This window comes from Ursus arctos, unplaced genomic scaffold (genome assembly GCF_023065955.2).
Source record: "Ursus arctos isolate Adak ecotype North America unplaced genomic scaffold, UrsArc2.0 scaffold_30, whole genome shotgun sequence".
Lineage (NCBI taxonomy): Eukaryota > Metazoa > Chordata > Mammalia > Carnivora > Ursidae > Ursus > Ursus arctos.
The window spans coordinates 9,750,533-9,777,395 of record NW_026622986.1 but is presented as its reverse complement, the minus strand read 5'-3'; the positions used below and the strand labels follow the sequence as shown (position 1 = coordinate 9,777,395).

The following is a 26,863-nucleotide window of genomic DNA, read 5'->3' as shown; positions in this document are numbered from 1 at the left end:
GGAAAATCTACACATTAAAGTACTATTATTCTATTTGGGATTTTAAAGGTACCTGCAGAAAAAAGCCTAAGAGGATAGAGTTATTTCTCCTGATGTTTTTCTAGATTCTGAGTGTAATATGTTGGAAAGTCAGATAAGTTATTGCAATTTCCAGTGGCAATTTCCAAAGAAGTGGTATTAAAAGAAAGACCTGATTGGGGATGTTCGTGGTATTAAAAGGTATTACTTGGTGATAAATGATCACTTATGTAAAGATCATCCCTTTTTGAAGTTCATCTTTTTCGTATTAAGGAGACATCTACTTGTTCATACAGTTAGTTGGTAATTTGTTGTTAAAAGTCTGTTTAAATTTTAGCAAATGCTTTCTCAATAACTGTTTTTAAAAATGAGCATTCAAGGGGTGCCTGGGAGGCTTAGTTGGTTAGGCTTCCAACTCTTAGATTTTGGCTCCGGTCAAGATCTCAGGGTTGAGAGTGGGAGCCCCACGTTGGGCTCTCCCCCCCCCCCATGTCATGCGCATGCTCTCTCCTCCTCTCCCTCTCTCTCTTTTTTTTTTAAAGATTTTATTTGAGAGAGAGCGAGAGAGCTAGCGCGCACAAGCAGGGGGAGGGGCAGAGGGAGAGGGAAGAGCAGAGAGCCCGACATGGGACTCTGTCCCAGGACCCTGGGATCGTGACCTGAGCCAAAGGCAGATGCTTAGACGAATGAGCCACCCAGGCGCCCCCTATCTAAAATAAATCTTTTTAAAAAATTAGCATTCAAGATTTATATTCATGTAAGTCTTTCCGTATTCAGCTTTTGTGCGTGCCTGTCCTGAGTTGTATATAGTTGTGAATTCTCTTGATTCTGTATTGCCCTGTGGTTCTTGTTATCTTTGTCAGAATTTTGTAGTTGTTTCTTTTAAGATTGAGTCTGTTTCTGGACCAGATACGTTACAGTAATTACTTTTTCCTTGAATGTTTGAAACAGTTCTTAAATAAACCTATATAATCAAAGTCTGGCTAGGGCTGTGTTTGGACAAGGAAGGTGGTGAGAAATGAAGAGATGGGATTGAAGGGAGAATGAAGAGATATGCAGTATTTGTCCAAAGAATGTTGCCATAAAATTGTCGCTATGTCAGTTAAACATTATCAGCGAATGTGATCTGTCGAGTTTCTCCTCTCCTAATTATTGAGCTTCTGGTTTTAATTTTTACAGTACCTCATAGTAGGCATCTGCTTACTTGCATATATTTGCATCTGCTGCTTGATGTGTATACAATTAAATTAGGTAATGTGGCAATGTTTACTTTTCCATTTAATAGACAACCATTTCACAGTTGGAGAACACCTAGATACAGATTGTCCTATGTAAGATTACCAGTAGCTGTAACCAAAACTGCAGCCCTGTCTCAACACAAAAGCAGGTTGACTAAGCAGCAGAGACAGATGGGAGTTTTTGGATAAATTCTGTTGTGTGACACAAGAGCAATGTTTAAAATATTAAAAATTTAAGAAGTATTAAAATATTGAAAAATAAGGGGAAAACCCTTATTTATTTGAAAAACTCTGCTGTAATATGCTGCCTTTTCTTTGTAATACCTCATGATTTTGGGAAAAGCACGTTTCCAATTTATATGATGGGTACAGGTAGAAGAAGAGAGGAGAGGAGAGTAATTTTTTTACTAATATGTATTAATTACACAGTCAGTGGGGTTAACAGGTATTGTCTTCTTAACACTTTTTTGCTGTGTCATATTAGTTACATTTAACAGGAGAAGTTTATATACCTGCATGTAACACAGGATTTGTTCCTACTACCCAGCTATTTGACAACTAGTTTGTAGAGATGATATCATTCCTTTTTAAATGATGCTGTATGGAGGCTAGATGTTCCAAGACTGGAACTGTGTTGATCCTCAATCCACTGTTGCAGTAACTGTTACTGTTGCAGTAACAGTGGCTCCTGTTTTAAGTATTGGGCTTCCATTCATGCATTTGTTTTATTTTAGTCTGACAGACCCAAGCACTATTGTAATTACAGGGATTATAGCAATGACATGACAGGCAAAGTCCCTGTGTAAAGGGAGTTTCTCTCTCCTAGTAGAAGAGATTGACAATATGGAATAGACAAACACGATAATTTTATATTGTGATTTGTGCCATGAAGGAAACAGTGATTTGAAGTGGTAATGACACGTGGTAGGAGGTGGTCAGGGAAAAGCTGTTTTAGGGGGTAACTTGTGAATTGACATCTGAAGAATGAGCAGCCAAGCCATGTAAGGAAAGAATTCTGTGGCTTATAGTTGGGGGAAAATATTAGACAGCCATGTCCTTGAAAGAATTTTCTTTAGTTTTTGTGTCATCCTTAAAGTTGTATACTTTTTCCCCCTTAAAGATACACACTTTAAAGTCTCCCTTTTTCATGATGCACACAGTTCTGTTCAAAAGCATCGAAAAAAACCAAAATACTCAGAAAGGAAATAAACAGTTTTTACTCGTTTATTTAGAGAGCTCTTTGTCCAAAAGATAAAATGTTTTTTTCCTTAGCTTGGCTTCCAAGGCCCTTTAGTAGTCTTTGGCTTAGTTTAGCTTTATACCCCTTTTATCTCATCTGTATGAGCTTTGTGTTCTTGTCAGACTAATTTTACTCCTTGCCCTTTGAACCTGTGTCGCCCTGTGCCTTCCTCTTCGTATGCCATTTCTCATATAGTTTTTTTTTTTTTAATTTTTATTTTTTTAATTTTTTAAAAGATTTTATTTATTTGACAGAGAGACAGCCAGCGAGAGAGGGAACACAAGCAGGGGGAGTGGGAGAGGAAGAAGCAGGCTCCCAGTGAGCAGGGAGCCCAATGTGGGGCTCGATCCCAGGACCCTGAGATCACGCCCTGAGCCGAAGGCAGATTCTTAATGACTGAGCCACCCAGGCGCCCCACTCATATAGTTTTTCTTGATTGAAGTTAATTCTTAACTTCATTGTACCCAGTTTTAAATGTCTTTTTGTCAGATGATCTTTGTAATTTCCTTTATTATCTTAATATAACTGAGAATTGTGAGTGAAACCTATGAGAGCATAGCACATACTTGAAGATTCCTTTGTATTTTTCACCCATTTTTAGTTTGAGGGGTATCATGAGGCTTCCAAAGTTGAAATTGGTTACTTCTTGCTCAGTTGATTATAGTCAAAAGGTAAAATTGGAGAGACATATAGGCATGACAGGACCTGCCTCTCTTTCTCCTTGTTTGCTGTACTCTCTAAAGGCATCAGCTTGGGAAAGGGTAACACTCGGTTTGCAGCTACATTGTTGCCTACCCTGCCTTTTCCGAATCCTACGATAATTTCATACATTCTCTTAAAACTTTTTTTTTTCATGTTAACTTTTTCTTTCAAAGGAGTGCTTTCCTTACTTTGACTAGCCCCATAGTTAATACAAAAACAAGGAAACACAATAATGTGAGATGTAATCTAATTACACTGCATAAAAATAGCTGTTAAGGAGAGATTGTGTGATATGATAGGGGGCATGTTTTAGATTGGAGGATCAGGAAGGGCGTTTCTAAGAATGTGGCGTTTAAGCTGAGACCAAAGGATGACCAAGAAATAGGCAAAGGAAGAATGGAAGATAGAGGTGAAGAGGTAAGCATGTGTGAAGGATCTAGTATGGGAAAGAACTGGGCATGTGTTCAAAGAACTGAAAGTGACCAGGACAGCTAAGGTATAGTGAGCAAGGTGTGGTGAGTGCTGCAGAATGAGGCTGGGAGGGTAAGTAGGACCATGAAATTGAATGGCTTCCCTCTGTACCCATTAAAATTCAAGACACATGTCGTGCTTAGGGATGCAGGCTTGAAAGATTACTTGGCTCTGTAGAGTCTGTTTTGAAAGAAAGGTAAGAATGAAAGTGGGAGAGCATTGAGAATATTATGGTGAACCCAGTGAATTTCTACTGGAGTCAGTAAGAATGAAGAGATCCTTACTCCAAGATTAATTCTACCCTGTAATGCCACCTATTTGTTCTGCGTGGTACTGAATCAAATGCTTGAGATCACTGAAGAGTCAAGAGTCCTGCGATGATAATTTTTCTAAACAAATGGAAGTAATTCTACACTATTCAACCAGTATCTTATTTGACAAGTGAAGATAACCATAGAAGTTAGGTGACCTCCTCACTTTTATTTAGTAAGGCAGAGGCAAAATCTGGACTGAAGCCCAGATTACCTGATTGAGTGGTTCTTGTTTCAAACACCTATTTTTTTTTTTAAGATTTTATTTTATTTATTTGACAGAAACAGCCAGCGAGAGAGGGAACACCAGCAGGGGGAGTGGGAGAGGAAGAAGCAGGCTCCTAGTGGAGGAGCCTGATATGGGGATCAATCCCAGAGCGCTGGGATCACGCCCTGAGCCAAAGGCAGACGCTTAACGACTACGCCACCCAGGCACCCCTCAAACATCTATTTTTAAAAATAGAGGTTTAATTCACATACCACACAAATTACCACCACAACCCCCAATGAAAGCCCCATACCTGTTAGTAGTTACTCCCCATTTCTTCTCCCTGCCTGATTCCCAACCATTGATCTGCTTTCTATCTTATAGAGTTTTCTATTTTGGATATTTCATATAAATGGATTATACATTCTTTGTGACTGGCCTCTTTGACTTAATATAGTGTTTTTGTGGTTCACATATGTTATATCCTGTATCAATACTTAATTCTCTTTTTTTTTCCCCCAGGTTAAAGTTTCTTTACTTCAGTGTAATTCTTAGATCCTTTAAAATACACGTAAAATTTTCTATAAGAGAATATCATACACAACTTTTTCCAGATTTACATGACCATGTGACATTTTTTTGTTCAAAGCATCTCACAGGATTAGAGTTTGAGAAATGATATATTAGGGATCTCTGTCTAAGCTATACAAGTCAAAGTCACATGTAAGGTATGGTAGATAATTTTTTTTGGTAACAGTTTTGTTGATGTGTAATTCACCTTTCATACAGTTTACCAGTTTTTGAAGTGTGCAGTTCAGTGGTTTTTAATGTATTCCCAGTTGTGCAGTCATCACCACAATCAATTTTAGAACAATTTCATCACCCAAAAAGAAACCCTGTAGCTTTCACTTTGCCCCCAGACTTCAGCAACCTCCTTTCTGTCTGTAGATTTACCTATTGTGGATGTTTCATATAAGTGAAATCCTATTAATACATAGTCTTTTGTGACTGGTTTATAGGACTTAGCATAACATTTTCAAAGTTCATCCATGTTATATCTTGTGGCAGTATTTGTTCATCCTTATTTTTGAATAATTCATATTTGTTAATTGGTTAGACGTTTGGTTTGTTTCCATCTTTTGGCTGTTAAGAATAATGTAGTATGAACATGTGTGGACACATGTTTTCATTGCTCTTGGATATATACCTAGAATTACTGGGTCATATGATAAATCTGTGTTTAACCTTTTACGGAAATGCCATACTGTTTCCCAAAGCAGCTGAGTATTTTATATTCACAACGGCAGTTTGTGTGAGGATTTCAATTTCTTTGCATCCTCAACTCTTGTTATAGTCAGTCTTTTTGACTGTAGCTATCCTAATGGATGTGAGTGGTATCTCATTGCAGGTTTGATTTGCATTTCCCTAATAACTAATGTTGATGAGCATCTTTTCATGTGCTTTTTGGTCATTTAATGTGTCGTCTTTGAAGAGGTGTTTGTTATCTTTCAGGCATTTTAAAAGTGTATTACTTATCTTTTATTGAGTTGTAAGAGTTCCTACAAGTAGAACTAGATAAAATTCCTTTGCATAGGATTTGCAAATATGTTTTCCTCTTCTGTGGATTGACTTCTCACTTTGATGATATCCTTTGAAGCACAAAAGCTTTAAATTTTGACAAAGTCTAATTTATTTTTTTTTTCACTTGAAATTTGGTAATGGAAAAAACCTATGTTTTCTTATAAGAGTTTTACAGTTTCAGCTCTTACATTTAGGTCTGTGATTCATTTTGTATTAATTTTTGTGGGTAGTATGAGGAAGGGTCCAACTTAACTTTATTCTTTCGCATGTGCACTGTCCCTTGAAGTATTTTGCAAAATTCCATTTCTAGTCTTTAGATAAACATAAATGTATGTTACCTACACATGTAAGAGTAGGAAAGATGTGGGTAGTTGCAAAGGAAATATGTAATACATACTTTGCACAAAGTAGTTTGTATCACTGTGCAAAAAAATATGTAGTGTATTCATTTGGGGTTAATGTAAAGGATAGCAGTATTGTTTTTATTAATTTTTTAAAGATGTATTTATTTGAGAAAGAGAGGGTGTGCTTATGTGAGTTGGGGGGCAGAGGGAGAGAATCTCAAGTACACACCTTGCTGAGCACTGAGCCAGACAGGGCCACTTGAGGTATGACCTGAGTTGAAATCACAGTCAGATGCTTATCTGACTGAGCCTTCCAGGCGCCCCAGTAGTACTGTTTTTAAAACAAGTTTTATTAATGAAATTTAGTGAAAGCTGCGTCTTTCATTTATCTGTGCTAGTTTAATAGTTTTTGGTCCTTACTGTGTTAACAGAGGGATCTCCTTGTTAGTATTTGTTCATGGTAGATAGAAGTGCAGACAAATTGCATAGCATTATTGTTGATGATGAAATTTTTGCAAGTGGTGAATATCTTGGTGAAAGTTTGAAACAAAGCTAAATACTCTGCAGTACACTTTGCACAGCAGTTACATTCCTAGAAAATGTAACATATTGTGTTAAGCAGAATTAGGTTCTGGGCTCAGCTAATTAGGAGCTGACTTTTTAGATGGGACAGGTCTTTGAGAAATGTCCTCTGCATAGTGGGCATCCTTGGCCTCCTTCCATTAATTGCCAGTGGATACCTTCATCTAGAGTAGTGCTGTCCAGTGAGTCATGTATGCAATTTTAAATTTTCTGCTAGCCAACATCTGGAGTTAATTTTTAATTTTAATAATAAATACCATTCAATGTATCAAAAATAGTTCATCATGTAATCAGTATAAAAATATTAATGTGCTATTTTACGTTCTTTTTGTATTGTCTTTGAATCCAGTGTGTTTTACACATGCAGCAAATTTCGATTTAGAGTAGCCACATTGCAAGTGCTCAGTAGCTGTATGTGGCCTAGTGGGCTGTCACTTGGATAACACCGATCTAGAGGGAGTACTCAACTACAGGGCACTGTCAAATCCAAACCTGTTGTTGCATTATCTGAATCATTTCTACCCTCACCAGGAGACATAGTCTTGTTAGCTACATTGTGCTTTTCTACCACCATTTAGCTCATATACAATTAATAAATTGGAGCATGACATTAATAAACTGAAGCTGTAATGGTTCATATGTGAAATTTTTTTTTCTAGGCAAGGAGAATCAGAATAGCAGGAGTAGGGTTATAACCTTCAAATAGGAAGGAAAAAGCACTCATCCAGCTGCTGCACAGGCAAGACCCCTAAAGAAAATTCAAGTCTGCTCCCCCAGCCTTGCTTGCATGGCTCTCTGGTCTGTGGCAAGTTGCACTTTCTTCTCTGTCCATTTTAACTGTAGCCTCAGTGCTCACAACTTCACTTCTATGTTCTCAGCCCCAGCAAGCCTCATTTCTACCCTAATGTGTTTTTGGGGTGTTTTTTTTTTTTGTTTTTGTTTTTTTTTTTTGTATTTTTAATATACCCTGAAACAATCTATAACCACGCTGAGCTGCTTGCCTGTGCTGTTCAAGTTTTTGTTAGTGCTTTGGTTATAATAAAGTTGCATAATTTTGAGTGATGTGCTCTATTTTTCCTGTAAAACTAATTTTTAGTGCGATTTTGCAGAATTTAAGGTTTGTCAGGAAAACATTTATCCTGTTATGGTAAAAATACTCATTATAGATGTGGCTTTCTTTGTAAAATCTCCTTATTTTTTAACTATTTGTGGTCTCTTGTTTTGGACTGATGAGAGGAAGACCAAAGACAGTGGAAGGCAATACAGCATCTAAAGTGTGGCCTAGATACTCACCACATCAAAACCATGTTCTTAAAAATTTACATCCTGGGGGTCCCATCCCATATCCTCTGAATCAAAATCTCTGTGAGATTCAACCTTGAAATGTACATTTTAAAAATATACTGAAGTTTGAGATCCACTGCTGAACTTTATTCAGTCATACCTACTGTCAGCTTTTATTAGTTTGAATAGCAGTTTAGGGTGGTAGATGTCCTTGAAATCTTTCATTTAGTATCCTAGGTATGCCTTACCCATTCTTTCCAGTTAATTGTAGCTGGCAGCATTAAGACTTAATTTCTAAGTCCGAGGACCTGGTTCTAGTGAATTCTAGTGGTTGTCATGTTCTGAATAAGGACACAAATGCCGTAATATTTACCCCTGAATAGAAAGAAAACTTACTGTTTAATTTTTTGAAAAGCTGGCTGCGTTTCCCGGCCTTGTTGGCTCATATAGAAGTGTATATTCTGTTTTCCCTCTAATATCCAAGATCCCTTTTCTAAGTGGAAATGCAATGTAATTGCTTAATTTCTAGCTGAGTCGGGTGCATTTTGCTACATTTTTTGACCCATTTCCCAGAGTACTCTCCTAGGGCTCCATCTTTCTCAGTTCGAAGGTTCTAGCCTTTTCACCCTTAAGCTCTAGCTTCTGAAGTTACAGAGGATGCCAAGTAGGGATTATTCTGCCCTTTAAATAATGAAGATTCTGTCAGAGAGGTCCGTATCATGCATTGTGTTACATTAATTGCTTATCTTAGATTAATGTCTAATCTAGGAATCAGCAAAGTTTTTCTTAAAAGGCTGGATAATATTTTAGTCTCATGGGTCCCACAGTCACTGTCATAATTAAAAAAGTAGCCATAGGTAATACTTAAATGATTGGCTGTCGCTGTGTATTGATAAAACTTGATTAATGACTTCATTAAAGAAAACATGCATCTAGCAGATCGTAATTTGCTGATCCTTGGATTCTAGTCTGACATTAGCATCCAGTCAAGTTAAAACATCTCCGTTTTATATCTGCCTTTGGTTAAGCACTGGATGAGAGAACTTCGCCCAAGCATAAACATATAATCCCTTTATTCCACTCCCCCCACAAGCCCAAGTAATTCTCAGTAGTATCCTTTTCTTAGAAATCTTGAAAACTTGCTTCATTAGTCCTAACTTTAATTTCTTAGGTATCATTTAAAGTCAGTTGTCTCCCACTTAATCTATAAATACTACTTTCTTCAAAGAGATTTTTAAGTAGTGAGCCCATTTTTAGGTAGTATGCAGAGAGCATAAAGGGCACCAGACCATAGAAACAGCTTTTGCTCCCATTACTTTCTTGGGCCAGAGAGCATCCATGAGACTGTCTCTTACCAGCATATATATTATCTTCCTTTTTGCACTTGAATAATCACTGATTTATTATTGAAATTCTGAGTTCAGGTTTTATGCATGGCTCTACTCTTCTTTGGATATATTGGCATCCACAGATCACTTCCTTCTCTCAGTCTTAGACTCTGTGTGTCATAAGTATTAATAAAAACAAAAAGCTTGTGTTCTTATCCTGAAACATAAAGACTCCTTGTAGGGCAGGAAATAAAAATTATGTGAATTTTTTAGATAAAAAGATTTCAAAGAAATTTTGTGTTGTAGTGCTTTGTATATTAGGTATAAAAAATGTAGCTCTGGAAAATCATAACCACCGTCATCGTTACTCTGATGCTGGGTAGGGTGTGTATAATCACTTTGCTCTTCTACTTGTATGTTAACTTCAGTTTGGAAAAAAACTACATGCGGGAATTAAAAGGCTCAAATGAGATACCTCCCAAAAATACCTTGGAAAATAATATAAATTGTAGCTTTTATTAAGGAGAGTTAACTGTAACTTGGTATGATCATGTTTTTTAGGGGCAAATCTGCCCTGCGTTCAGTTCTTAAGCACATCCTTCTGCTGGAATCTAAAGATTTATTGCCTACCATACCATACCATACTCTCTATAAAACCTCTTTTACTTAGTTTTGGATCCTATTTAAGAACGTTAGTTTATTCTAAGATACAGAAGTTTGAGATCTTAATCTTGCCTCTCACTTCTTTTTTAAGTTTCAGTTGTTGGTTTTGCTAAGTGGTCTTGATAAATCTATTTCACAGGATGTAGACTCTAATCCCTAGTCAAGAAGCTCTTGTCTCTGAAAATGTCTTCCCTCTCAACAGCTGATTGGGTTTTCTCTTGTCTCTAAAGTCTTAGGCTAGGGTGCCTCGATGCTTGGGTTTTTTCAGTATGTAATGCCCTCTGAAAAAACATATACTAGGCCTAAAAACTATCTGATACCATCTGTCAGACTGGTGGAATATTCACTGTCTCTTCAGAGGTAAGAGTTTATAAAAATTGAGTGCTTATCACTTTTTGAATTTTCATTGATACTAAGAATAACACTTGGAGTAGATTCCTGGATCTTAACCTCATGAGAGATCGGTAGACCTCATTCCTAATATACCTTATGTTTATAGAGTACTTCACTTCTAAAAGACACTTTTAACAAATCATTAATGTGGCACTTTTATTTCATAGTCTTAAGTGTAGCTCATCTTGCTTAAGAATATATGCAAATAAATGTCAGGGCATCTAACCCAGGCTTCTTAAAGGATCATTCTAGGATTCATTTCAGTCTATAAAATTGGCCTTTTCTTTATTATTGCCAACATATTTATGGAAATTTCAGTGGGAATCTCAACTCTACTAGGGATGGATAAATATGACATTCTTTGTATATGTTATTCAGTTTCTTATCTGTATTGTCCTGTAAATCTGATTTTTTTTTTAAATTATAAGTTACATCTGAAAAGTACAAATTTTGGCATAGGTTTAAGATTTTCTTAAAAGCTTGTGAGTATTAATTTTTCTTTGTAAATGAGTGTGTTGGGGTTTGGTGATTCTCTAAGAGGGTCACAGGACCCAGTGTATAGTCATTATCATGGCTATGACTTATTTCTGTGAAAAGATACAAAGCAGAGTCAGCTAAGGGAAAAGGTATGCAGAGCAAAGCCTGGAGGAAACCAGGTGCAAGCTTCCAGTAGTGTTCTCCCAGTAGAGTCACACAAGACATACATACTTCATTCCTTCAGCAATGAATTGTGACAATATTTGTGAAATGTTGACTATAAAGGAGGCTTATTAGAGATTTAGTACCCAAAGTTTTTTTATTGGATTTGGTTTGTTACATAGGCACCTCTATTTACCATGTACCAAAAGTCTGGATTCCCAATGGGAAAGCATATGTTAAGCATAAACCATATTGTATGCACAGGCAGCTTAGGCACAGTGAGCAACTGTCAGGTCTTGTGGGAACTCTCCAGAAATCTAGGTTCCCATATGTCAACCAAGGGCCAGCTGTGCAAGCGGGCCTTTCTAAGTATAGAGATCTTAGGCTGGCTATGTTCACTTTTCTGCCCACTGAGTTTCTCTTGACTGATTTCTTTTTGATTGTGTTTATTCTTACACTGTTTACTAAAGAATATTTTGCCTGCTGTATTAAAGTTTAGAGTGTTTTATATAAACACATACAGCAAGATACAATTAAAAACAAGTAGATGAAGAAGTCATCAAGCAGTATCCTGGTTGAGAATTTCCTCTGTTGTACCACCTACATTATGCCACGTTCTTCAGTAACCCTGTACTGTCTTTTGTCACATCACTAGTGTTTTTGGGTCTTTGAATCTGCTTCTAGCTTCTCTTATAAACTGGCCCTTATCCAAGGTTAGATGTTGGCCATTGCCTTTTCTCTTGCCATTAATTAATTCCAAGCTCATAGTGCTTGTTGATACTATGCAAGGCAAGTTAGAGTCCCCTGCCTTTCACTTCTAATGGAGGAGACTTCCAGGTCACTTCTGAATTTCTAGTACTCCGTAGATCTGCTGACATTTCCACTTGGATATCTGAAACTTTATAGTCATCTTCTGTCTGTCCCAGTTCACTTTTCTTATCTACTTATTTTCCCTCCTAACTGAAATAGTTAATTCTTAATCATTTCTACTTGTAACAACTCTGGTTCTAACTGGTGACTAATTGCTAGACCACTCAGCCGTTTATATGACTCTTCCCACTTTCTGTTCGTTATAGTGTAGCCTTCATACCATTGCCGGTGCAGTTTGTTTGTTTTTTAAGTTGAATTATGGTACGTTGTTGCTGAAAAAAAGTAATGAAATACAATTAGAAATTGTAATAGCAGTTAGACTTTTGTGGTGAACCTTTTTGTATCTTTAATCATTGTTTTTGCAAGTCTGTATTTTTACACCTTGGCTTTTCTTAAGACAGTAAATGCTATCGTCCCTGATGGTCTTTGAGATGTGTGGATTAAAACTCATAAAACTCATAAAATTCATAAAACTCACAAATTACTTTTAAGCAATTCTTAGAGTTGGTCCTGTAATTAGGAGACTTGATACCATCTTCATCATCTTGAAAGAGAGTACCTTCCCTAAGACTTAACTTTCTTAGTATTGTTTTAGTTGAAAAATTGGCGAAACTACTTAAAATCAAGTTGCAGAGGCTATTTAAGAAATTGAAAAATAATTGCAAAAATATTTGGATATTTGTGACTTTTAATTCTGTATCACTGAATTTTGTGCCTTTTTTCTTTATGTTGTGTTTTTGTCTTTCCCTAATAAAACTCTTAATTTTTTAAAAAAAGTTGCTATAAATGATAGTGATGAAGTTTTGCTCATCTAATTATACATAACATTTTCCATAGGCTGTCAGCCATGTAAGCTATATGCTCTTTAAGCCGTATCTTCAGTAGGCTCACAAATACTTTATATATAAGAAGTATGAATATGTATATATTCCAGATGCTTATGTAAAATGATGATTAGGGATACACGATCTGTAGTATGATAGAAACCAATTGAAATTAAACATGAAATACAACGTATTATTCACTTTGGTCTTTATTTCTTTTAAGGGACCAGTTACTCTCCACAAGAAAATTCACACAACCACAGTGCTCTTCATAGTTCAAATTCACATTCTTCTAATACAAGCAATAATCCAAGCAAAACTTCAGATACAGTAAGTATATAAACATGCCCAGTTTTGGTTTTGGGGGGGGTTCGTGTGTGTGTGTGTGTGTGTATGTGTATGTGTATGTGTGTTTATTACGCCCCCCCCCCAAAAAAAAATTCCTCCACCAAGTCTTGTTAAACCTAATAAAATTTTGACTAAAGTTGACCTTTTTTTTAATGTATTTGAAGTAATGTGCTAACCTTCTTAGTAGAACTGAGACTAGTCAGGAGATACCATTCGGTATTATTTCATCACTTTTCTTATACAGAGCAAAATTTTACCATTGCAATATCTGAGGTAGAAAGAACTATAGATAATGAAATGTCTGTAGTTAAGGTGTTGTACCTTGAGCTTGTTCTCCTTCTGTAATATATACACTTCTTAAAACATATATTCAGAACATCTGTGTGTTACACACCCTACTAAACACTAGTGATGTAGATTCCTGTCCTCAAGGCAGTGAAAGTCAGGAATTTTAGATATTTCTAAACTGAAGTAACTCAGCTTGGCTTTTTTAAAAGTCAGGGTTCAAATGGAAGTTTTAATACATTCATTCAACAAAAGTTTAATAAGTTTTCAATTTGTCAAGCATATGCTAGGTTGTAGATATATAGTACTAAGAAAATGTGGCCCATCTTAAAGGAACTTCTAGACCTGTGGTGAAAACTGAAGAGTAAACAGTGAAAACAGTGCATGTTAAAGTTGCTTTGGGAGCACTCAGAAGGGAAACTCCAAGCGGGATGAGAGGAAAGTATTAAAGTACAAGTAACACTCCCCAGTGGATTGACTATAACAGCTAGTTGAAGAGGTCTGGAATTTGTGTGGTATGCAAAGGGAACAACATTTACAAAGACTTAGAGAAGTGTGTGAAATAACATAGCATATTTGGAGAACTGCAAGGATTTTGAAAGTGTGAAAGAATGCAAGAGCTCAGGTTACAGAGATAAGTGGGAGCAAGATTGCAAAAAATTGTATATCTTACCAAGGAATATGAATTTTGTATAAAGGCAGTGCAGAACTATTGAAGGATACAGTTGGTGAAGTGACCTCATACTTGGAATTTTAAAAATTCTATCAGGTAGTAGCGTGGAAAATACAAGAAGGAAAGAACAACTAGAAGGCTATAAAGTGTAGGTTGCATCCAACAGATTTTGCCTTGGATATTTGGGTGATCATCATACCTTAATCAACATTGAAAGGTCCTTGTGATTTTTTCTTATTCCTTAATGAAGCAGTGTGGATAGTACATTTCCAAAGAAAATCAAGACATAAATGATAGCATTTTCATTAAGATAAATTTAGAAGTTTTAAGTATTGTATCAGGGTCTAGGTAGGAAAACAAAACATGCTAGTTAGCACAGAAAATTTGATAGCACAGAGAATTTTATATACAGGATTGGCTAAGCAGATACTACGTGTTATTGAGGACAGGAAAAAAAAGGAACACTGAGGTAATACACATATAGAATGTAGTATTCACCCTTAGGGCTCGAGTTCGATAGGAAGAGGTTGTGGTATTTAGAACCTAATAGCTTAGAGGAGGAGCCCTACAGAACTGCTGATAGTACGTCTGTGGGGTATGATGAAGCTAGTTTTGGTTCAGGACAGATAGCAGCTAGAAATTGGAGATAGCCGTGGCTGCTAGGCTTCTCGTGCCTTTCAGTCTTAACTCCAGTGCCTACTGTTGGCAGAATCTAACAGGTAGCTAGCTGACTAAACAATGTAATTTGTCCTAGCATCACAGAACAGTATAGAAGGGGGTGGTGGTGAGACTGGGACAGCAGCTTGGTAAACCTTAACAGGTGTTAGCATCAAACTACTTGTGATGAGTTATTTCCAATAAGGTGTACGTATATTCAGGATTTTAGAATGAATCTGTAGAAGTTGGCCCCATTAATTTACAAAGTAACAAACACTAAAGTTCCATTTATCACTGACATTTCCAGTTTGGTATTTGTTGATAGTTACGGTGGCAGGCCATGTGGACATTCTTTTGGCTTAAAAAAATCTTAATTCAGGGAAAACTAATTCTGGTGGTTTTGATTTCTAAGACCTAGATTAAACATAGATCAGAAAGGATAAATAATGGGCAGATAAGCTTGATTGATCCAAATCATACATGGTGTCAGGGGTTTTCATTTTGTGGGTAGAAGCTGAAGACTGTTACATGAATGGATTAAGTGTTACATGTTTTAAGAATCAGGATTTCCCTTTCTGTAGTTTTCAGCTGTAGGTATATAATTAATCTCCAAGTAGTGGTCATTTTTATTATAATGTGCCCAGTGAGCATGACACATATATTATTTATAAACTGCAAATTTAATCTTACCTGAGAAGTTGGCTTTTGAAACTTTATGCAGGTTACTTATAAACTCACTTTTTGTCTTTAAATCACTTCTGATGGAAGTTTTTAAGTAGTAAGTAAAACATAAAATTAGTTTTTTCGTAGTGAAAGGATAAAAGAACAGATGAATATTAGGTAACTTAGGTCAACACATTTTTAACCCAGGTTAAAATATAGAATAACTTTTTTAAAAAATAGGTTTTTTTTCTCTTTGAAGTTTTCAGGTTTTAAATCTGTCTTTGAAAATCAGTAACAATATTATCTAGTTATCTACACAGACGTTTGGTTGTATGGGTGATTTATATTTATCAACTGTTGATAGTCGAGTTGAAGTTGCCTTATGTTTTCACTATTAGATTAAGATACTCACTCACATGCAGTTTATTTATTTATTGTGGTTTAACACAGAGCCTGACCCATGGTAACTATTTAGGAAAAGCTTTTTGAATGCTTCTTCCTTCCTAATCTAAATCATAATAGGACTTACCTCATGTAGCTTGTTTTAGATTAGTTATGCGTATTTGTAATTTTTAAGAGGCCTCTGAATTGCTTCATTTAGAAAAAATTTATTCCCATTTAAACACATAACTGATATCTTCCCTTCTGTGTATCCACCAGTCTTGATTTGCTGGGAAGTAACTTTAAATTCAATGACAGATGACTTCGCATTTATATTCCAGCTCCATTTGTTATCACGTAAATATCTTCTGCATTTTTTGCAGCTTTTCAGCTTGAGGCTCTCAAGATTATTTTCTGTAACCAGTCTTTGCCTGAAGATACTCTACTTAATTTTAAAAAATGAGAAATTTATCAGAGAACTCTTAAGACTCCATGAAATTCTTTGTTACAATAAATGCTATCTTTGATGTTGATGTTGTTATTCAATGAACGGCTCCTTACTAAAAATTCGTAAGTTAATTCCAGGATTAACCATTTCTTTTCCATCATTTCACTTGGGGAAGAAGTGGTAGGATTCTGTATTTTAAGAGAGAGAGCAGAAAGGGATACAGTTTTTTTTTTTAAGAGAAAAGCACACTTAAAAGACATTTTGAATTGAAGGAGAGCAGGTGGGTGCCTCCGTAACTGTTCAGTACTATTCTTTCAGAGCAGTCCTTTTCCTACCTTTTGGTCTCAAGACCTCTGTCTACATTCATGAAAATTGAGACCTTTTGTTTATCTTTTATCAATATTTACCATATTTAAAAATTAATTAAAACGTGATAAATATGAGGGCTGTGTAGGTAGGTGACTCAGTTGGTTAAGCGTCTGCCTTCGGCTCAGGGCAGGATCCCAGAGTCCTGAGATGGAGCCCCATGTTGTGCTCACTGCTAAGCGGGGAGTCTGCTTCTCCCTCTGCCTCCTGCCCTGCTTGTGTGTGTGGAGCTTGTGCTGTCACTGTCTCACTCACTCAAAATCTTTATTAAAAAAAAAAACTTGAAAAATAATTTTAAAATCATTTGATTGTAAACCCTTTACATGTTAGCATATGTAATGTTTTTATGAAAAATAACTTTGTAAAAAAAATAGATCTTGACTATCTCTTTAATGCCTGTCTTAATAGGAGATACCTAGAACTTCACATGTGCTCTGCATTCAATCTTTCGTGATAACAAATCTCCTTCCATAGCATCTGGGGAAATTTCACTTTGTTCGTGTGATAGAATGAGGAAGAAAAAGACAAAAGCATTTTAGTATTACTATATGCCTTAGTGCTTATGTTGGCAAGTACATCAAGCCTAATTCAGAATATTTGAAGTGTTTGCAGGCCTTTTTGGGGGTTCTTAGTTGTAGATATTCTTTCTTTTTAATCAAATTTAATAACTTAAGATCTGATGTTTAATATGATGATGATAGTTGGTAACACTATATTGTGTAATTGAAACTGGCTAAGAGTGAAGACTTAAATGTTTTCACAAAATCTGTGAGGTGTGATGGATGTGTTAGTGAACCAGATAGGCGGAATCTTTTCATGGTGTCAAATCATCACAGCATACACAAAGTATCTTCCAGTTTTGTCAATTATACTTCAGTAAAGTTGAAAATACATAATGAAGAAAAGCAGTAACACCTGTTGCACATCAGCATTTTAAAAATTCCCCATCACTAACCTTTTTCCCCATCCCCTTATCCTTTTTTGAGGATGGAAGTGGGGTGAGAAGTTAAGCTAAAGTTACTGGTATGTTATTGTAATGCTGTACCCTGAAACACATTTTGTTAAGTAAGACATTAACTTGCACTAATCTAAGATTTGGTGGGCAAAATCAGTGCAGTGTCATAGACCCATACTCTTCAAGGTTCTGGTCTGTGAACTTTTAACTGTCCTGGAGGTTATGCCAGGATGTAAATTAACTGTCGTTAAATAATACGTGGTTTACTTGAGCTGAAGTTTTGTTCTGTTTTGTTTTTCTTAAAGTGAGACTCTTGACGGAGAAAAGAGTATGTCAATATATACTCCTTCCTGTTCCTTACTTTCTTCAGAACAGTTCACAAAACCATCACTTTGAAGAGCACTGGTGTAGACCACTCTGCCCCACTCTGATGTTCTATGTCCACCTGCCTCAGATCTTACTCTACTTCTTCAGACCAAACTAGTAATCAATCCCATATAACCACTTTCCAAGGAAACCAAATTTTCCAGATACATCCATAGAAGTGTTCAGTTTGTATAATAATTTAGGTACAAGGAGTGGTGAGTGGTGAAAGAGAACTTTCTGAATTTGGTCTTCTGTGGGTTTCTGCAACTTGGTTGTAGCCTACTTCTGAAAACTTAGAAGGATTGAGAATTAACTTTCCCCCTAGTATGAGAGTTTTGGAGGCACAGGGCTGATTTCCAGTCACTTTATTATTTTGAGCCATAATCCCAAGAGCATAAACGTGGCAGAATATGCAATATTTTTTCATCTACCCTCCAAATTATTGCGGCATTTTGAGAATTGGTGTTGATTTGTTGGAAATAACGGGCATCCTGAAAGCTAGGTTTTGATCCTTTCTTCTATCACCAGTTAGTTTTGTGACCTATCGACAACTCTTAACGTTCTCTAGGCCTGTTTCCTACTTGGTAAAATTAAAGCTGAGTCAGCAGGGCTTGAGCGTTCGTTTCCTCAAGCTTTAAAATTGTGTCACGGTACACTGGTGAACCCAGAAGAAGTGTAGACTACCAAAGTATAACATTTCAAGCTCCTTTGAGAAAATAGTCAAGAAATGCATCTAGAAGTGTACTCAGTATTCTACCAGATTTCCTGGTACTTATAAAATACCTAAAGAGAATGTATTTGAGAGTTTTTGAAAGGCTGGTTTTGTTAACAGGGACTTGAGTGATGCTGCTGACCCTGTGTGTGAGACAAGGTTTAGCTAACACTTGCCTCGTCTCATGGATTTTGACAGTGAAACAAATAATAGGCTTTTAATTAGCTTTGTGGGTTTTTTTTTTTAATGTTGTGGGGGTTTTTTTTTTCCCACTAAGTAACCGTAAATACAGGCAGGTTGTTCTCTGTTAATACTGTATATGAACACTGTTGTGCATAATGAGTTTAGAACTGATGTGCTATCATGTCATCAAATCAGTTAGTCGACTGTGGATTTTCTAAACGCCCCCCCCCATGTGACTGGATTTCAGCAAGTAAAATTATAATGGGAACTTCGGTAATGCTTTTCTAAGTCAAGATGTTAATTTTGCGTTTCTTGTTTTGTGCCTAATAAACTAATGTATATTAATGTGTTTAATTTCATATTTTACAGGATTTTCCATTGTTATTTTTTAAGGTGTTCATAGACTAAGGTCTCCTAAGATGTATATACACAGATAATTACATTCTAGATCAGAATGCTTTTATTTCATGGCCTTTTCCCTTATATGTGCTTTGAAAACCATTGGCAATCTTGATGTTTCATATCAAGTGATTAAATAGTATTACTATTTCTAATTTTTAAAAATGTATTTTTAAGCCTTATGATTCTGCAGATGACTGGTCTGAGCATATTAGCTCATCTGGGAAAAAATACTACTACAATTGTCGAACAGAAGTTTCACAATGGGAAAAACCAAAAGAGTGGCTTGAAAGGTATTTGCTCTTACTAATTGAAAAATATTTCTTACTCTTGATTTTATAGCTTAACATCTTTAGAACATTCTGAGCTTAGGTTTCTTACAGTGAAACTCATCATTCCCCTCTTTAACTGTAGTAATTGGCCCATTGTGTTTTCTGTAATTTTCTCTTTACTTAAAAAACAAAAAAACAACTTGGACAGATAAACAACTGTCCACAAGGACCTTGTAAACTGTCAGTATATTTAAGATTTTATATCAGCCTACACTTAATACATCTTCCTTGTAATTTGTAATAGAAGTCTTCATAATTCTTAAAGTACAATAATGTGTTTCCTTCATATATGTAGAATTAATACTGGAGAATTTTGGTTGTAGGGTTAATGACTTTATAAATAATTGCTATAATATGACCATCCCTGAGAAACATTACTGTTCTGTTAGCCATAGTTCATCTCCCACACCAGTTGATACTATGGCTGTGTTCCGTTCTTTTGTTTTCCATATACCGTTTTGTTGAGCATTTGACCAGAAGTGTTACATGTAAACTCATTGTACTTGATGTGATTTTTATGGGTTTATGTATGTTTTATTTTTAGAGAACAGAGACAGAAAGAAGCAAACAAGATGGCAGTTAATAGCTTCCCAAAAGATAGGGATTACAGAAGGGAGGTGATGCAAGCAACAGCCACTAGTGGGTTTGCCAGTGGAAGTAAGTATTAATTTTTTTCTTTGAAACAATGTGGTGTTTGATTCACTCCTCTAGTTCATATATTTCTATCTATATACATAGCTGTTTACATATGTAAACTAAAATAATAGAAACATACAGGTTTCTTTTATGTTAGATATGTCTTCCTAACCTTCACCATTTTGTTTCCTGGAAAGAAAAAGGGTGCACAAAGAAATAGTACACACATGTATTCATCACTACTTACAATGGTTGTAACAGTTGAACTGGTAGAAAACAAAATTTCATAATATTGTGGATTGTTTTTTTAAACAGGAGTTTTTTGGGTTTTCCCCCTTTTCCTGAATTGTCTCCTCTTAAACTGGACAGTGAGATGCCTTCCAAAACTCACTGTCTTTCTGTCTAATAGTTGAATTGTAGTCACACAGAAGTAGTGACATCAAAGTGTCTGTTAGTGTTTTACGTTCATCAGTGAGAAACTTTTTTATCCTGTATCTGGAAACTGATTTTATCATGATCATAGATGTAGATAACATCTCCATAACTCTGGGCATCCTGTAATGTTTTTTTGAGGTCAGATTTTTGTGTAAGTGGGACAATATGAGTAACGTACATTTATTTCTGAATTCAAATTAAATTTGTATTTGAAGCTTTTACTTAAAGGTATTGTATTCCCAGTGGCTTCCCTTGCCCAGAATAGAATTTAAATGCCGCCATAGAATTCTTAGGCTCTTTATTAAATTTTGAGATTTGAGAAGAATTTTTAAAAGATGTGTTCAGGGAATTCTTGGAGTTAAGCATTTGAATCTTCCTTCTGTAACTTAAGTAGGGGATGTATTTGGTCTCAGCAGAGGATACTGATTTTTTGACAGGAAAATTTTTAAGATAAAACATAGTAAAGTAACATAGTTCTTCAGCACTGAATGTTTACGGTATGTTCTTTGGAACACTTAATTTTTTATATTAGTGAAATTGTACTTAATTCTTAGAAAGCAGTGATTTAAAGTACTGAAGTGAGGAAATTAAAACTATTATATTTTGAGACAGAAGACTTGGGTTCTAGTTCCATTTTACTTAGTATCTTAAGTAACTGTGACTTCTGCCAAGCAATCAGAAATGAGGTAAAGGTTTTCCTCTCCAGGTTAAAAAAAATAGCACCCAGCTTGTGGTCCTCCTGAACAAACTGCTGAGGGATATTAGGGGGTGTGGAGGAGGAGTGGCAGATGGGTGTAAAAATAATCACTTTTTCTTAGATATTGGGCCATGCCTCTCACTAAGTGGGCGATGGTTCCCAGAGAGAGAAAAAATAAGAGTCTAGTGTGTCTGCTTTATTCTTTCCAAAATACCCTATCATTTAAGTCTCTTCTCCCTTGAGGTAAATGAAGGAAGTAATTAAAGATCTGGTGGAAATATTGATGGAAGTGAAAGTAGTATTTTTTATCTTTTTAATAAACCATCTTTAAATAAAATCAGAGTTGTGTTTTTAAATTGTGTGCATCTTTTTCTTTCAAAAATGAAGGAGTTCCTTTCTTTTTTCTTCATAATTTGAAAAGTGAAGCATGTTTGTTATTTAAAAATAAGAGGGAACGTTTTTTAATTCATGAACCAGGAACTTTGGGGGACATATGTTTTTTTTCCTGTGTGTATATATACATGTGTATAAAAACTACGTATGTATAGGTTTTACATCAAAAGTGGGATTATATGTTACTGTGTTTAACTTGTTCAGTAATAGCTCAAGGAAATGTTTCTGTGTCAGTTTGGAAATGCGTATGTGTTATATTGCATGGTTTTCACTTTTTTTTTTTTTTTTTTTTGGATGTTCCCTCATTTATAAATAATCCTCTATCCATGGATACTTGGGTAGTTTTTAGCCTTTTCCTACTGTCAGCAGTGCTGTGATTTCTATCTTTGCCCACTTGTTGCTTCCTTAGCCAGATTCCTAGAAGTGCAAATGATGAGTCAGTAGGTCTGTGTATGTGTTGAACTAGTGTCACGTGTCTCACTTTTTCAGTTTTAAGTAATATTTGAGAAAAACCTTAGCTATATTTCCTTTTATTTTTCCTTAGTTGGTCAACTGAGTTAAATACTTAATAGTGTGGTAGTGAGGAAGTCATTAAGCCATTTAAGTGTTAACTTTTACTATCAAAAAAGTGTTGGCAGAGTTTTTCCATGTGTCCAGTACATTGGAGTTCATATTGGGTAAGACCTAAAGCTTTGTAGTTCGTAACTGCCAATAAAAGGTGTGGGGGGTGGGGAGACTGAAAGATTTTATATGTAAAGAGATAAAGGTAGAAAGTAGATTTTTTATTCAGAACTTGACATTGAAAACTTTATGGATAAAATTTTTAATTTAATATTACTGCTACTAGATTATTTTCATTGTCTTTAATCTGTGCCTCATAGGATGATTGTTCGATGCTTACAGAAGCCTTAATTTGGGGTTCCTCAACAGTAGCACTAATAACATTTTGGGTTAGGTGATTCTTTGTTGTGGGATGCCGTCCTGTGTCATAGGATGTAGAGTACTGTACCTAGCCTCTACATGTTAGATGTCAGTAGCACACCTCCCCTCTTCCTACTTGTGACAGCCCAGAATGTCTCCCGACATTTGCCAAATGTCTTTGTTCTGGGGGGTGTGCAAATAGAGTCACTGCATTAACCGTTTTGCCTAGAATTGTGAATCACAGAAAGCTGTTGCAGCTGCAGCTTCCTTAGTTACTGTGATGATGCTGCCATTTTTTCCCCCAGAGCTTACAAGTGTTGGAAGAAGTAACAGCTTTAATTTTCATCTGAATACATTTGTTTGATATTCTTTCACTGTAGTCATACGGAACTGAGAGCGATTTTTCTGATGTCCAGGAAATAAAAGTTTTTGGTAGTCAAGTGACAGGATTGGTGGGAATTGGACATGGTATTATTTCTGTTTTATCTGTCCCTGAAAGTTTCTATTGTAGCAGTGTTCTTTTCAGAAAGAACTTGTAGAATAAAATTTCTTAAGTTTCTCGTGCATGCAAATTGGTAGTTTACCGATGAGTTAATGTCATGCAACAGATGTTTGTATTCTGTGTTAGCTCAATCTATTTGCTCATTTTTTCTGCTAAGGTTGATATATGTGTAATTTATAACATTGAATTTCATTTATTAAGTCAAGACTTTGTGTTTTGGTGTAACTGAAGCTTTTTGGCAGTATCCAGTACATTTTGTTTAGTGTGTAACATGTAGGAGTTGTGCACTGAAGGTTTGGAAACTGACTTGTAGTTTAAGCATACTTCCTTCTTTGTGCTGTCTTGGTCTCTAGACTCAGAGGACCCATGAATGAAAAAACTAAAGTACGCAACAGGGAGGGAATCCTTTGGTAATATTATTATTATTACATATGTGCTTTCGAATCTTAAGATGTTTCTCTACTTGAAAGTTGTTTAATTTTTAGTTACTGATTAGACTATGACAATTTTGGCTAGAGATTTTTTTGATCAGTATAAATTTTATTACGATTATTGAAAATTTTCTTATACTCTTTTTGGAAGCAGAAGTACTTCTGAGGATTAAGTATTTCTGTGACTTTAAATTGGAAGAGGATGTTTGTAGTATAAGTGGTAATAGCAAGTAGATTTTTCTGACTGTGCTGCTGGATGTAGGCCTTCTATTTTCAGACAGCATTATCTATAACTTGAGTTTATAACTAACTGGTATTGTTAGCATTATCAAAAATATGAACTGATTTACTTACCAAATGCACAGTTCATCATAAATTCAGCCATCCCAGAATGAGGTCATGTAAGCCTTAGCACAAACTATTTTAGAGACCACTAATAGCTACTTTAGTATTCAGAAAAATCAGGCTAATAAAGCTAATATTCCTTTGCAGTTGAACCACTGTGGATAATTCAGTTATATTAGAACCCATGGCCCGTATTTTAAAAGAACGGACTATTTGCCTTTCATATTTTAAAATATTTTAAAATTTCTCATTTGAGTAAAATGTTGTAACTCCGTATATTGATTCATTTTTTTCAGTGTTTTGTTTGAACTGCGGTGTGGTTCTAAAGAATCCCCCAAAACTAGTAGCCCACTTGAAATCTGAATATAGGTTACTTAGAGTTGAGCTAAAAATCCTCTTTCAGTATTTGGATATTTCTATGCTGGTGGTAAAACTGCAGATACTAACTGGGCTTGCAGTTTTATAACAAGATACAAGTATGTTGCTAAATTAGCTGATGTTAAAGACAGGATTCTAACGTAATCTTTTTTCTTCCCCCTTCCGTCATTCCGACATCTCTTTTTTCGAACTGTGAACTAAAGTGGAAGACAAGCATTCCAGTGATGCCAGTAGTTTGCTCCCACAGAATATTTTGTCTCAGACAAGCAGACACAATGACAGAGACTACAGACTGCCAAGAGCAGAGACTCACAGTAGTTCTACGCCAGTACAGCACCCCATCAAACCAGTGGTTCATCCAACTGCTACCCCAAGCACTCTTCCTTCTAGTCCATTTACGCTACAGTCTGATCACCAGCCAAAGAAATCATTTGATGCTAATGGAGCATCTACTTTATCAAAACTGCCTACACCCACATCTTCTGTCCCTGCACAGAAAACAGAAAGAAAAGGTATGCCATTATTACTAGATGCTGCACGTTGAACTATAGTTTCTGAGTTTTTGATTATATTACATTATCTCCATTAGATTGAATAAGACTCTTAATTATAAGTTCTTTTTAAAAGTCTCTTAGAATGTTACTGCATAGATTTAGGTCTAGAATTAGCCATATTTAGATTTTTTCTTCTAATTTTTAATTACGAAGCCTTAGAACTGTTTTTTGCCTTTGACACTTTGAAGTCAAGTGCTTAATTTATAACAGTAATGGCTTAACTAACTTATCAAAGTCAGAGGACTGTCCCTTCATATTTGTATAAAGTGATTTTTGGTTTTTGTGATAATTGTCATGATGGTTTAGTTTAGATATTGTCTCAGTTTTCTGTTAATTAAAAATTTGATATGAATAGAGACATTCTAAAACTTGTTACTTCTGCATAACATGCAACTCTTGGTTTCAGTTTGTGAATTAGAAAACTGTGTCCTGGGCCACAAGATAGAGTCTTAATGTCTGAATTAGAACTTAAATCTGAAGGGAAGTTAACTTCGTAACTCAAATTGTGTTTATCCAGCTCAGTGCTGATAACGGTAGCTTATTAAGAGAGAAAAATTGTGGCAACAACTCCTTTAGAAGGTAACACGTAACAAGCACAGTGATGAGTTAAGTGTATTTGCACAGACCACTCACAATTCTAAACTTAACACATTATAATGTGTTTTAAGAAATTAAGGAAATTAAAAGGCAATAAGTAAATTATGGGCAGACCCATTAGACTAATTAGCAGATTAGCATCAGTAAATATTGAGAAACTTTTAAATGTCCTGTGGGTTCAGGAGATGCTACAGGGATCTAATGAGTCTTTAAGCTTTTAATCTATTGTCTGATTCATTATTTCACATTGATTTAATTTGCTGACAAAGGGTTCTCATAATTAGATTTCTTTTGCTTCTACATTTCCTTTTATGCATGTTATTTGGATTTCGTCTGTAGTCCTCATGACATTATTAAGCCACATACTTTTATTGTATAGGGCTTACTGCATTATAAACAGGTGGTTCCAAATGTTGTCAGATTCCCCTAAGATGGTTTGTATCAAAATCCATATGTGTAAGTCATATTTACCCTGATGCAGAATTTAATCAGTACTATAAAGAGAATTTTTGAGAGATGAAATCTGAAAAATGCTGTAATTGTTAATATGATAGTACTTCCTAAAGGACAGTAACGGTTCTTCAATTCTTAAAGTTTTAATTACTTGGTCACAGAAATTTTATTTTAAAATCCTGGTCAGTTAAAAAAATCTGATGGCCTTTAAAAAGTCTTTATCTCATTTCATCTCTTGTTCATTTAACTCTTAGCTCTTACCTCCTTTTTGAAATTTTTTTGCTTGGCTTCTGGAATACTGCTAGCCTTCAATTTCCTATTTCTCTTCTCTCCCCTTAAATACCAGTATTTTTCAGCCTTTTGCTGTGTTTTGTTCTTTTTTGCTTGCTCAGTGTGTTCCCTTTTGCCGGGCAGTCTTGTCTACAAAAGTGACTCCCAAATCTTAATTTCTAACTCTTGGATATATCTGCTTCCTTTCGGTAAGCACTTGGTGTCTCCCAGATTCCTCCCTTTCCCCACAACTTATTTTCAGGTTCTCAGTAAGTAACTACACTATCCTCCCAACTCTTTCTTGTTCTTCAGCGTTCGTCCCTACCTGCCTATCAACAAATGCTAGATTCTGACTTCTGTATCTTATGTATATATATCCTTTCTCTGGTTATTGCTGCTACCATTATTGAAACTCAGGACATCTCTTTTGAAATAACCTTCTAATAACTGCTCTGCTTCCTTCTACCCAGACTATTCACTTATGGTGGCATCATTATAAAATACAGATTGGATTGTGTGTTTTCCTTCTAATAGTTTTCCATTATCCACAGGATAAAGTCCATACTACTTAGTGAGGTTATAGCAAGTACTTGACAGTCTTGTTGCAGCCTGACTAGCTTGATCTCCAACATTCCACTCTTCCATTCCTTATAATTCATCCTTTGCAAACTTATACATTTCTTAGGGCGTGTTCTATTCTTGGTTTGAGCCTTTGCTGAAAAGAAGGACATGTTCTGTCTTCCATGCTGTTGAACTCAGTACTCTTTCCTTAAGAGCCAGCTCTAAT

The 26,863-nt window shown here is 35.7% G+C and overlaps 1 protein-coding gene across 10 annotated transcripts in view; it reads left to right on the top strand.

Moving 5' to 3' along the window:
• Positions 1-26,863, top strand: part of WAC (WW domain containing adaptor with coiled-coil) — an 82,338-nt gene that overhangs the window by 33,617 nt on the left and 21,858 nt on the right. For 6 of the 10 annotated variants that reach the window (XM_026483507.4, XM_057304653.1, XM_026483505.4 and 3 more), the window contains exons 4-7: positions 12,920-13,026; positions 19,310-19,425; positions 20,009-20,121; positions 24,406-24,714. In XM_026483507.4, the coding sequence (XP_026339292.1) occupies positions 12,920-13,026; positions 19,310-19,425; positions 20,009-20,121; positions 24,406-24,714 (645 nt within the window). The remainder of the gene's footprint in view (positions 1-12,919; positions 13,027-19,309; positions 19,426-20,008; positions 20,122-24,405; positions 24,715-26,863) is intronic. The other 4 variants (XM_057304652.1, XM_026483510.4, XM_057304651.1 and 1 more) reach the window with 1 other exon arrangement.